Source organism: Perognathus longimembris, chromosome 17, assembly GCF_023159225.1.
Source record: "Perognathus longimembris pacificus isolate PPM17 chromosome 17, ASM2315922v1, whole genome shotgun sequence".
NCBI classification, from domain to species: domain Eukaryota; kingdom Metazoa; phylum Chordata; class Mammalia; order Rodentia; family Heteromyidae; genus Perognathus; species Perognathus longimembris.
Window position 1 is genome coordinate 46,450,325 of NC_063177.1, and position 13,906 is coordinate 46,464,230.

Consider the following 13,906-nt stretch of genomic DNA (forward strand, 5'->3'; position numbering starts at 1 on the left):
TGTGCATTGCCCTAGTGATTAGAGATGCTGAACATTTTTGGTATATTTATTGGCCAATGTAATTATTTCTTTTGAGAAATGTCTTTTCAAATCCTTTGTGTTTGTTGTTGTTGTTGGTGGTGGTGGTGATGTGTGTGTGTGTGTGTGTGTGTGTGTGTGTTTTGGCTGTACAGTGGTTTGAACTGAAGACCTAAAACTTGCTGGATAATCATTCTCTCATTTGACTACACCTCTTGTCCTTTTGCTTCAGGTTATTTTTTCAGATAGTATCCAAATTTTTGCCCTGGCTGACCTTAGTCTATGATACTCCTGTACTGTGCCTTTTACATGCCTGGGATTACAGGCACGGTGCTAGCTCTTTGCTCATTGTTAAATGGGTAGCCCTTATCTGATGGACCCTATGTAGAGATTTCTTCCATAGCAGAGCTGTCTCTTCACTCTGTCAATTGTGGGGCAGGAACTTTTAAACTTGATACAACCAAGTTTTTTCCTGATAGTTTTGTGGTTTTCCGTCTTATGTTTAAATCTCTCATCCATTTTGAGTTGAGTTTTCTGAATAGATTGAGGTAAAGATGAAGTTTTGTTCATCTATAGGCAGATGGCTAGTTTTCCCAATACACTTATTAATGAAATTGCCCTTGCCTCATTGTGTGATTGATACTCTATAGAGAATCGACTATAATTACGTGGTTTTATTTCTGGACTCTGTCTTATTCCATTGGTCAACTAGTCTACTTTTATGTGAATGGTATGCTGTTTGATTCCTATAGATTTTTTTTTTTTTTTTTTTTTTTGGCCAGTCCTGGGCCTTGGACTCAGGGCCTGAGCACTGTCCCTGGCTTCTTCCCGCTCAAGGCTAGCACTCCGCCACTTGAGCCACAGCGCCGCTTCTGGCCGTTTTCTGTATATGTGGTGCTGGGGAATCGAACCTAGGGCCTCGTGTATCCAAGGCAGGCACTCTTGCCACTAGGCTATATCCCCAGCCCTGATTCCTATAGATTTTGTATGTATTTTGGTAACAGGTAATGTGATAACTTCAACTTTGTTTTTTTTTTTTTTTAACTTTTGTTTTCCTCACAGTTGCTTTGGGTCCTTTAATGGATCCATGCAAATTTGAGGATTGTTTTACCAAGTACTGTACGAAGTTATTGGAATTTTTTTGATATTTCCTTGAGTTTGTGATTTGCCCAGTTTAATATGGGTACTTTAAAAACAGTCATTCTTTCCATCTAAGAATATGGAATAGCATTCCCTCTAATTACCTTCCTCAATTTCTTTCATCAATGTTTCATATTTTTGTATATAGATCTCTTAGTTCTTTGGTCAAATTTGTACCTAATTGTTATTTTATACTTAAGGTAAAAGTTTATACCTAATTTTTATTATTATTTTAGGAATTTTTTAGCATTTCAAATTGTTCAATTGATTTATACTCTACTGTTTTTTAATGTCAGTTTGGTATTCTGCAATTTTACTGAATTTATTTATTCTAGCAACTTTTAACAGTCTTTAGAGTTTTCTATATTTAAGATTAGGTCATCAGCAAACAGATTATCTCATTTTTCTTCTTTCTCTTGCCAAATTGCTCTGACTCAGACTTGTAATGCTGTGTTGAAAAGAAGGCATGAGAGTGGACATCATAGTCTAGTTCCTGATCTTACAAGAAAAACTTCAAACTTTTCACCATTGAGTATGAAGTACTGATTGTGGCTTTATTATTTATAGCGATTATTGTGTTGAGATACAGTCTATAACCATTAAGTGTTTTTTATCATAAAAATATGTTAAATTTTATCAAAAGCTTTTTGTATATCTTGTTGAGATAATTACATGGTTTTTGTCATTTTGTTAATATAGTGTATCATATTAGACTATGTTGAAAATTTCTGGCATCCTGAGGTAAATCCCACTTGACCATGGTGTCTGCTCCTTTTAGTATGTTGTTGATATCGTTTTCTAGACTGGCTTCCAGTATGCTTATGCTGGTTTCTATTCTCATCAGCAGTGCTAAAGGTTCTAATTTCCCCATGCCTTCACCAAAATGCTACCAATATCTGTCTTTTATATCATAGCCATTCTAGTGGATGTGAAGTATTATTTTATTCTTGTGTTATAGTTGCCTAGCGACAGTGATGTTGAGCATCTTTTCATATGCTTTTTGGACATTTGATATTTTCTTTGGAGAAATGTCTATCTAGATCCTTTGTCCATTTTAAAATTGGGTTTAATTACTCATTTCTTATTGAGTTATAGCAGTTCCTATGTGTTCTAGATATATCTCTTATCAGTTACTTGATTTGGAAGTATCTCTTCATATTGAACAGCATATCAAGGTTTTACTAACATCATTTTTAATAAATATATGAATGTCTAACAATTCTATTGTATTGTCATAATGTTAGAATATAAAGAGATATATAGCAATTTTAATTTCCATTTTTAAATTATTAAAATATGCTAAAATAAACTCACACATATTTCATTGTATTATCACCATTACAATCATTATGATTGTTGAGTTTAAAATATCCTTTTAATTAATTGACAAATTAAAATATGCAATATGACTTTGTGTCAAAAATTTTAAATTTGTTTTCAATCTTATAGATGGAAAAAGTGGAAGCAGATCTAACTAGATCCAAGTCTCTTCGTGAGAAACAATCAAAGGAATTTTTGTGGCAACTAGAGGATGTCAAACAGCGATATGAACAGCAGGTTGGCTTTTCATTCTTAGATACCAATTAATTTTTCATACATGAATAATCCTTCTTTTAAACATCTCTTTATATCACAAAATCTTCAAATACTGAAAATATTTATTTATTAAAATATTTTATTACTAATCTATTTTAAATAAAATTCACAATCAGTATTTTAATATTCCACTAAAGCCTATGTCTGATGGAAATATTTATAGTGACTCTTGAATTCTTCTCTTCCTGTCAGAGCCCTAGTAGGACTGATAAGTTTATTTAAGAAGTAGTGCTAGGAACTTAAAGTGCCAGGTTCCATTAATGACAACGAGGGAAAACAGGGCTTGAGAGATTTGGTTCCTTATCTCCTGGACCCTATATTCTGGCAGGCAGTGAATGCTAGGATAAGTGACAAAGCAATTTTGTAGAAAAATTTATAATAGAAACGTGAGTGTGCTCATAGACTTTGCCACACAAAGCATATAGAGGATTTGCTAGCATCAGGTAGATGGATTGGATATGTGGTCAGGGAAGCTCTGGCATTTATGCAGAGTTCAAAATGTGAGGAAGGAGCAGTTGGGGAGGAACAGGAAAGAAAGGATGTATGGAAGAATGTCCAGTAGTATTTTAGTCTACACATGCAGAGAAGTGGGGCTGAGTACCTCTACAGAGCAAAATGACAATAAGGCCAGGTTAACTAGAGTGAGGGAGACAAGTTCCAGCTGGAGAGGTAAGGGGAAGACTACTTGGACCATGATAGAAGAGGTGAGATTTTGTCCTCAATGCTTTGTTTCTTGTTTAGTTAGGAAAATATTTATTTTATTTTAAAATATTTTTATTTATTCCCAAGATGTTTAAGTATTACTAATTTTTACTTATCTAATTTGGTTTTCTCTTTTTTCTGTTAATTACAATCCCAAGTTTATTGTAAGAAAACTCTTCTAATTAAAATTCAGATGAGAAGTGATTTTGAAATTTCATTAGAGGGGGGCTACAGGATAACTAGGAGATAGGAAAGATATCTCTCCGATCTGAGAGATAACCTTGAATGTCCAATGTATGTGGAAGTGTTTGGACTAAAGGAGAGATGAAAGAGCAGTACAAGTAAATCAAGGAAATAAGAATTTGAAGATGTGAACACATGAAAACTTTCAAAACTATAAAACCACATATCCAGCTCAAAAACCATAACCCAACTCAAGCAAGGCATAAGAAGTACCAAGTGGGTATCAAAACCAGTAACAAAGAGAAAATAGAGAAAGAAGTCAGTATAGGCATAGTGCCAAATACCAGTAACGTATTTCTAATGGGAAAAATGCAAATATAACACAGTTGACATAATTTGGCTTTCTTATGTCTTGAAAAGCACTAATTAATGTATTCACTCAGGTTAAGAAAGTATTTTTCTAAAGACAGTATTACAACTTTTTGAAATATTGAAATAGAACTAATTTTAAAATAATATTTTAAACCCCATCAAGCAAGTACTATTTCAAAACTAATCTCTATAATTACTGAATTTTATTTCCTCTATTAGCTGACTGCAATTAGTGGCTCACCTTAATTCAGGAAAAAGGAAGTCTGATCTGATATGTATCCTTAGGGTTGTTTTCATTTCAAACTTAGTGAAAGTATCTCCTTGAGTTAGTGTCATAGAGATAGTGTAAGAGAAAAGTAGTTACAAGATAAATCTTTCGAACTGAGTTTTCTTCCTTCTGCCTTTAAGATGGTAACCCATGCTCTTCTCTTCCATCAAATGTTACATGACCTTTAAGAACATGCCAATCTCTTTCTTCACTAAAATTATAGTGTCTATCATCTCATTTTTTTTTTTTTTTTGGCCAGTCCTGGGGCTTGGACTCAGGGCCTGAGCACTGTCCCTGGCTTCTTCCCACTCAAGGCTAGCACTCTGCCACTTGAGCCACAGCGCCGCTTCTGGCCATTTTCTGTATATGTGGTGCTGGGGAATCGAACCTAGGGCCTCGTGTATCCGAGGCAGGCACTCTTGCCACTAGGCTATATCCCCAGCCCCAATCTCATTATTTTTGTACATTAAATTTATTCTTTAAAAATGTTGGATAATATGACTATTAGTCATCCTGAGTAGCGAAATGCTTAAAGTTGTTATCTAACTACTGTGGAATCTTTTTGTGTGTGTGTTCCATTGCTGGGGCTTGAACTCAAAGCCTTATGATTTTCCTGGTTGCAAATCGTGTTCCACCACTTGATCCATGTCTCCAGTACAGCATTTTGCTGACTAATTGGTGATGGAATCTGGCAGACTGCAGCATGGCCTGACTTTGACACTACCGGTCTTGTCTCTTGAATGGCTAGTATTATTGGTATGAGCCACCAGCACTTGGCAGTGGTATGGAATCTTAAGTAGTATCAATATATTGAGAAGAGCAGGAAAGAAGGGAAAGAGTAAAGCATCTCTTGTGGAAATATTTACATAAGTTCAAAAGATGTATATTTGCATGTATTGTGAGGATTATTTGTAGTGATGAAAAAGTCTAAGTAAATGACAAAATAAATCATGCATGCTGACTTCATACTATGTAATAAAATGACCTTGCTAGAGATTGATTTAAATCTAGGTACTAACAAAATTCTAAGGTACAACAAGATTCTAAGATAAACTGATAGGGGAATAAGTCACAGTTTAGAACAATTTGTATTTACTATCTCCTTGAACTTAGGAATTTGGGATATGATGAATTGAGACTGTTTTACTTGAAATTTTATAAGGTGCATGTGTCATGCATTATTTGAATAATTAAAACACTAGGTATAAGTGCTATGAAATAATAGAAAATGAAAAGACCATTTTGTGGATATAGATTAAATTATACATAGAAGTTTCATCATATATTCATTATGTGTATAGCTATATATAGCATATATTCCATATTCCTATAATGTACCTTTTGATTATACTTACTCCCCGTTACTTTTTTTCTTAACCTTCTTTCCACCTTCTAAGCAATCCTACTTTTATTTCATTACTTGTTTTGTTACTCTGATGCATTTTAATTAGGCAATAAATTTGGGCTAAGTAAATAGAATGTAAACTCAAATAGTTTATATACAGCATAAAATAAGCAAGAGATGAAAAGCCTAAAAGAGAAGAAAAGACAGAAAAAATAAAGCATTAAGGGATTATTTTTACCCGTGCCAACATCTAGGTAACTTCAGCTTTTCTAACTGCAAAAGCTGGTGCAATGAGTTATTTTATCAGACTCTTTAAAGAAAAAATGGCATATTGTAAGAATAATTGCCCTTACTTCCCCTTTTTTTGGAAGTACTAGGTCTTGAACTCTGAGTCATGTGCTTGCTCAACTTGTTCACTCTGGTACTCTACTGCTTGGACCATGCCTGAAGTCCAGGTTTTGGCATAATTATATACATGTAAATCAAATTCTATTGTAATAATATGTAGTTATGATGAAATATAAATATAATATATAATTATAACATGCTTATAATTACATATATATTCTAATATCACATAAATATATATATATACTTATAAATACAATTTTAAAGTATTTAATGTTTAATCATGATATGTCTGAGGTGTTTCTTTTTCTTTTCTGAGGCTTGATTCACTTTATTATTGTTGTATAACAATCCTATGTTGTAGCCACAGCTGGAGCCCGTTCCTCTGCACGGAGACTCTGGTATGGGTTTTCCCAAGATGGTTAGTGAATTCCTGATAAGGAGATTTGGTGAACTTGGTCTCTCTCCAGAGGTCAGGGTCTTGGAGATGGCATCAAATGTGGCCTTGGCAAAGCCACCCAAGGTAGCAGTACAGCCCCTGGCTGAGATGTAGCAGTTATCAACAGGAGCCATCATCAACAACTTCTTGGGGATAGGAGCTGAAAGGGTCCCAGTGCCTCTGGGTAGGGAGATGAGGCGCCCCAGCACAGATCCACAGATCCACAGTGCCCTGCACCTTGCATGGGGAGGTGTGAGGTTTGCTGATCTTGTTCCCCCAGTAGCCTCTCCGCACAGGGACAGTGAAGAGCTTGGCCAGGATGATGACCCCTTGGATGGCAGTGGCAACCTCCTTGGAGCACTTAACACCCAAACCCACATGGCCATTGTCGTCACCAAATGGCTACAAATGCCTTGAACCTGGTGGGCTGGCCAGCGCGGGTCTGCTTCTGCAAGGGCATGATCTTCAACACCTCGTCCTTGAGTGACGCCCCCCAGGAAAAAGTCAACAATCTCAGACTCCTTGATGGGCAGGGAGAAAAGATAGATCTCCTCCAAAGACTTGATCTTCATGTTCTTAACCAGGAAGCCCAGTTCGGTGATGTGGACCCATTCCTTGTCTTTGGCCTTGCCTCCCTGAGCCTAGCGGCCACGACCCTGACCTCTAACAGGGCCACGACCTCGCCCCGAAAAAGGCCACTACCGAACCCTCCTCGGAAGCCACCATGGCCTCCCAAGCCCGGGCTCTCCTGCTGAATAGGCTTCATCCGCCATTTGATGTTTTCCCAGAGAAGAAGCAGGTGTTTCTTTTTTTTACTTTTTTATTAACATCAAATAGTTATAAAATTGCATTGCATTTTACATGTCCACATATGTATACATGTGACAAGGTATACTTCAAATGTAATTGACTAAATAAAACTTAATTTTAAGTTTTTAAAAATGAAGACATGATGTCTATAGAAAATGTGTTAGGGAAGTGACTTAAATTAATGCATTTTAATAAATACAAATAATTAGAGTATAAATAATTAAAATATTAATGTCCCAATAATTGACCTAGCAAAGGAAAGGAAGAAGAAATTAATTGGGTAAGAAACTAGGGAGAATCAGATGCCATTTACTCACATCCCAATCCAACCTACTCAGGAAGTGAAAATCTGCGGGTCACTGGAGTCAGCTCAGACAAATCTGAGAGACTCATCTCCAATTAAGAAGCAGAGGCATGGCTCAGATGGTAAAGCACCAGTTATGAGCAAAATATCAAGAGCATGAGATCCTGAGTTCAAACGCCAATTCAGGCAAAAAGAGAAGAACCCAAAAACAAACATTGTCAGTGATGTTGCTAATAAAAATTCAAATTAGTATAAACAGTATTTACCTTCTCAGGTTGGCAAGAATGTATTGAAATTTGCATTTTCTATGTTGACAGTGGAATTATAAATTAATTCAGCCTTTGGAAAGGAATGGCATATTTACTGAGTCATAAAAAATATTTACCTTCTCTAGCTCAATCATCCTTAGCCTTGAAGATCAGACAGAAATATCAATCATTAAAGTTATTGCTTAAATCATGGAATCATTTTTTCTTATATTTCTCTCTGTATAATAACATTACTTTTTTTTTTTACTGTAAATGTCCATTGTGCCAATTTGTTTGGAAGCATGTTAAGTTTCATAGGCTTTTCTTAGACTGATAGATTTTATAATCTACCTGTGTTAACCTAACACAGTACCTATGTTACTTAACACAGTAAGAAAAATTGATAAATTCACTACAGAACTGATTGTATTAATGAAAGCCATACAGTTCTGTATTTTTGTACTTTCTTTTTTATGAAAAAGAGATATATTGCAAATGTAGGTTATAACAGAAACTTCAAGGAACACAGACAAAGATATCTCAGACTGATGTGGATTTTATCCATTTTTATTCTTCCTGTTGCAAGACTGTGAACTCAAGTAAACCCTGAGAATGAAGACCCTTGACAGTAATTCACTCTAAACAGGTGAAAAGCAGGAATATAATTGTATATTTTCAGATAATATTTATTGGTTTGATAGTACTATAAATTTTTCAATTAATGTTTTTCAGCAGAACATTTTGTTAACTAAAACAATATTTCTTTATCCATTTCAAGTTTTTCAGGTTTTTAACTGTGAATTTTAATGAGAAATACTAAGTATATAACAGTGAACTCTACAAGTCAAGATGAGTATGTTAAAATCAAAGTCAGTTACTTTAAACTCATTTCTTACTTTGATCAGGTTGCTAAACTGGTGCAGAAGGAATAAGGAGAGGATGCAGTCAATCAGCCCTTCATTGAGCTGTGTGCCAAGGTTCTTCAGGAAGGCAATATGGGGAAATGTGGCTTGGATCTTGATACCTTTTCTGTGATGATATGACAGCTTAAAGAGCTATCTTTGAAAGATTCATGTCAACCTGAACGGAGATTTTATTTATCTGGAAGTTACTAGATAATGATTTGAAAGTCAAGTTTTTTTTTTTATATTAAGAGCTCAGAGTGGTAATTTAATGTAGGATAAGAAAAATCCTCAGTTTTCTGGAACTTCATGCAAGATGGAATTAAGGTGATTACACTTAATAGGATCGAATATAAAATGCTATGCGTTGGTTTAGAAAATCAGCTGCAAGCTATGAGAAGGCATCAGGCAGGAAGACAGATTCAGAGACAAGGAGACAGTACCTGGGAAAATGGGACAAAAGATTTGATTGAGATGGCTTTAGTCTATTTTTCATGTCAAGTCACATACATAATAGTAAGTTAATTTTGGTCAGTACATTTTAAGTAGAGTGCTGACAAACTTGAGACATATTCAGTGGAGAATTCCTAGCAAATTCTACAATTATATAAGAAGACTAAAGGAACAGACTATTTTTGTTAAGAGAAGACTAAAAAGAATTGAGAGTGTCTTTTATTTTTAAACTTAAGCCTGTGTTTTTAGACACAATGCTTGTTTGGTCTCTGTGACAATAATATGAATAACCCTTGGGCCTTAGTTCCTCCTCTGAGTCCAGAACTGCTCTAAAACAATGCATGCATTTAGACTCATCACAATGCCCTGTGAGATAGGTGCCAGTATTTTTATTGTTCTCTTATTCTAGGTGGACAAATGGGAGCCCCTCTGGTTACGTAATGCCTCAGATCCCATCCGGTCAGTAGGTGTTAGATAAGGACCTGAACCTGAGCCATGTTTCTCTCTCTCTCTCTCTCTCTCTCTCTCTCTCTCTCTCTCTCTCTCTCTCTGTGTGTGTGTGTGTGTGTGTGTGTGTGTGTGTGTATGTCTCTGTCTATCTCTCTCTGTCTCTCTGTTTCTCTCGATGGCTTTGAACTCAGGGCCTTGGACACTGTCCCTGAGCTCTTTTTGCTCAAGGCTGGTGCTCTAAAATTTTGAGCCACGGGCCCACAGGCTGGTGGTTAATTGGAGATAAGAGTCTCATGGGGACTTTTCTGCCCCTGCTGGCTTTCAACTATCATCCTCATCTTTCAGCCTCTTGAGTAGCTAGGATTACAGATGTGATCCACTTGTGCCCTGCCTGAGCCACGTTCTTAACTTTACTAGATGCATTCCTTTGGAACTCCAGGGGCAGAAATTGGGTTTATGTGTAGATAGTAGATGGTACTATGAGTAATAGTTTGAATTGTTTCAAAGTTTCCCCTTACTAGAGGATGATGTAAATGTACAGTTAATTGTATTGTGAGAAGTAAATCCCCCAGTATGAGCATAGTCAAGTATCTGTTGGGCATGTTGTGATGCTGGGACTTTGTTTGGCTGTCCCATTGACAAGGTAACTCCCAGATCCAAGATCCTGTGCCTTTCTTGTTTGCTAGGTTAGTGTCCAAGCCCCACACTTGACAAAAGTTTGACTTGACACACTTGATTTCTAGGGTTCCAGGGCTGACTTCCCTTACACATCTGTGTAACTGCATTTCCTCAGATATCTACCTACTCAATTACTCACCTACTGTCAGTTACCATGCAGATTCAAATTGGGACCATTTTTTCTATCATTTCATCTTTTCTCTAAAAAATAAACCCTTCAATATGAATAGAGCAGAGGACTGGTCACCCAGCTCCTGCATCTCATCCTGAGATGAGGTGATTCCAGAGGCTGTGAGCATTTGTGGTATAGGTAAGACTACACATACAACTCTTAAATTTTTGGATTCACTGGATTCTTGTGTGAAGAAGAAAGTGGTTTTACTATTGATGTAACATTCATATGAAAACAGACTTTCCTGTTTTATAAAATGCAAAATTCATGTTGATTTTTAAGAAAAAAATCAGACATTGCAAAAAACTTTCAGCTTACACAAGCTGCTTTAGGCTATGCCCTCAGATGCCCCTGGGAAGTAATCTCCATTTTCCCTGCTGCTATGGGGTACTTGGATGGAAATTTTCAGAAGCACTTACCCAGTAAATCCTCACATTTCATGATGAAAGAATTGACATTTAGAGGAAATGCATGATTTGTGAGATAATGGGCCTCAGTTTCCTTCTCCAATTTTAATTTTTGAGTCCCTCCCAGAAAGCATTGTGCCAGGAACTGTAAAGAAGTGAAAAAAGCAAAGTGGTATTTAAAATATTGTAGCCAAAAGGCAAGCATACATAAAGTGTGCAGATGTGGAACAAAAAAACATCAAACACATGAGATAAATACACAAATATCCTGTAAAGCCCAAGCTTTCATCAAGATTTCCTGTTTCTTTCCTGTATAACCCATTGGAACAAAAAGACAATTCGAATTGTCTTTTCATAAATCTCATTCATGTTACAAACAACCAACTAACCAGGCATGCTAGGATTTCCTGAACTATGAAATTTTTTGGCAATCCCTTAAATATCATTTTAATCGTATTCTTTATATCTTTTTTTAACAAAGCCTATAAAGAGAAATGCAGTTCAACAGATAAACAAGTGATCAAAATTATCCAGAAAGAATAAATGTAATTTTCAGTGATTATACAAATAAACACCAGCCTCTTACAAGAAACCATTATTTGAAACAAAATATTGTGGTAGCAAAGTGGCAGAGACAAAACAGTCATTATGCAAGATAAACAAGTGGGAAATTTTAAGACCAGATGAGATATTTTAAAAGCAGATAGCAGATGATTCCTAGTTTTCTCCTTTGTAAATAAATCTCTTAAATTAGACAATTTAGTGTACATTGGATGAGGAAACAGCAGAAATCAAGAGAGGAAATAGGAAAGAAATTCAGTGGCATGCAGTCTCATAAAGGTGGAGACATGTGAGCATGTCTTCACAAGTGAAGATACTGGCCAGGAGAGGAGGAGCAGAGAGGCCCTGCTTCACCTTGTGAGGAGAAAGGGAAACACAGTGCACAGACACTTGTATATCTCCCATAGCTATGAGAACCTTCTTACTGCTGAAGATTTCCTTTATGAGATGGAAAGCAAGCTCATTTGCTATATTACGGGAACTATATGAACAGCAGAGGTGATGAAAAATGGGAATTAGTAGCAGTTCATCATAAGACTGATCTGACTAAAAAAATAAATAAAAGATGTCTTCACTATTGATGTCCCAGATGTAGTTAATGACTATGAATTTATGGATTTCCCTAAAATCTTTTCAAAATAGATTTCATATGATTTATTGATTACTAGACATGTATAATTTCGTGTACATCCAGTAGAATGCTTTTATTCTGTTTATCTTGTTTTCATCTTTTTATTCTTAAAAAAATCTATTTGCATGATTTTCCTTTTCCAATTTGTTTATTTTCAGTGGTAGGGTTTGACCCCAAAACCTCATGCATGCTGGGTAAGTGTTCTACCACTGTCCTACATCCCCAGCCCCTCCAGTTTGTAATAATCTGTAATCCTTAACTCCATCCATTCTAAATACCATTCATTCTGCTCCTTAGTGATGATCAAGACAAATGCAGTTCTTTGTCTAATGACTCCAAAAGCATTTCTTTTAATAATTACTCAATTCAGCTGTTACCAGTCATACATTGATAGACTAAGTCTCCTGTTCTTTGTTGTTAGCTAAAAATGCCAGGATCAGAGTCACAGGCAATAAGGCTCCTGGCTTGGGACATGGTTTCAGACAAAGGGTTAGGAACCTGAAGCTACCGAATAGACCCTGATTCTTAGTGAAAGGAGATCAGGACACAGTACCTCATATTCTTTTTGTGGTGGAAAGAAGGAGCTGGGATTTCTGTCATGGTGTTTAAAATAAGTGACTCCTTTATTTATAGTGGAATTTATTGAGTAAATATGAGGAATTCTTTCTAGTGATTGTAGTATGAAGTTTAGTTATGGAGGTATTTGTATTGTTTAGTTTTAGAGGCATTTCATTTAAATTTTTTCTTGGAGAGAAATATGACTAATTCTATTTGCATTGTCTAGAAATCTTAATGACATAAAATAGAAATACTGACTTCACTCATTAATGCATACTTATAATGCAAATGCTTTGTATTAAAAACTGTTTCAGGTGCTTAGAAGTTTTCTCTTTCAAAATACAATGTGAGAAAAGACAAGGCAATAATCATTGCTTTGAAGAAAAACAAAGCAGCCTAATTTGTTTGAGAATGAAAAGACTATTGCATATAAGGTTGTTTTTATAAGGTGCTATTTTAGATAAATTTTCAATGACATACTTTACTGAATTATGATACAGGAAGACCTGAAGTAGGTGAGGAAAACATACAAAACCTGAATTGATGGAGGAACATCTAGGCAGAGGCATTAATACACCCCACAGTAGGAAGTGTTTGCTATGTTGCTAGAGTAAAGTGAGCTAGGGGATGATGTCCTGAGGTCAGACACAACAGATTGTATTAAGTGCTACAGACTATGGAGGGAAGATTGGCTTTCATTCAGAATGTAATGAGAATTCATGGGACCACTGGATAAAGACTTAATTTGCATTTTAGAATGATCTTGCTGCTGTGTGGGACATCATGTACTTGAAGTTGGAGAGGAAGCAGAGAAGTTAGTTTAGAGACAGTTTTTGAGTCTAAGCCCTTATAGCTAGGAGTGGTATTTGCTGGCAGGATTTGTCAACAGATGTGAAATGTTGTATGAGGCAATGCAGGAACCCAGATGAAACTTAGAAGAAAGTATTCTACCTGAGCCATCAGATGCTTGTTGGTGCTAGAAACAGAGACATTAATAAAGAGAGTAGCAGGAAGTCCCAAGTTTAGCTCAGAGGCAAGCCAACAGTTAGAAGTGGGAAAGAGATGCAGCAAGCCACAGAAAAGCCTAAGAATAAGCAGGAAGTAAGGTTAAAGGAAAAACTAAGGAAGTGTGATTTCACATGAACCATAGGCAGTAAATGTTTCAGGAAGGAGGAAGTGAGTAATAATTTGTTTCTCTTGTGGCCAAGAAGGGGCTATTAAGTTAAGACTGATTATTTGGTTTTACAAGGATGTTCTAGCCATCAGCAGCTATAAGATATTTGGTGGAACTATTTAGGAACAAAGCCTGAATGATATATTT

At 35.9% G+C, this 13,906-nt stretch overlaps 1 protein-coding gene across 1 annotated transcript in view; it reads left to right on the forward strand.

Moving 5' to 3' along the window:
- Positions 1–13,906, forward strand: part of Cep112 (centrosomal protein 112) — a 330,810-nt gene that overhangs the window by 138,941 nt on the left and 177,963 nt on the right. Inside the window, exon 19 of the mRNA XM_048367299.1 lies at positions 2,608–2,715. Within this exon, the coding sequence (XP_048223256.1) occupies positions 2,608–2,715 (108 nt within the window). The remainder of the gene's footprint in view (positions 1–2,607; positions 2,716–13,906) is intronic.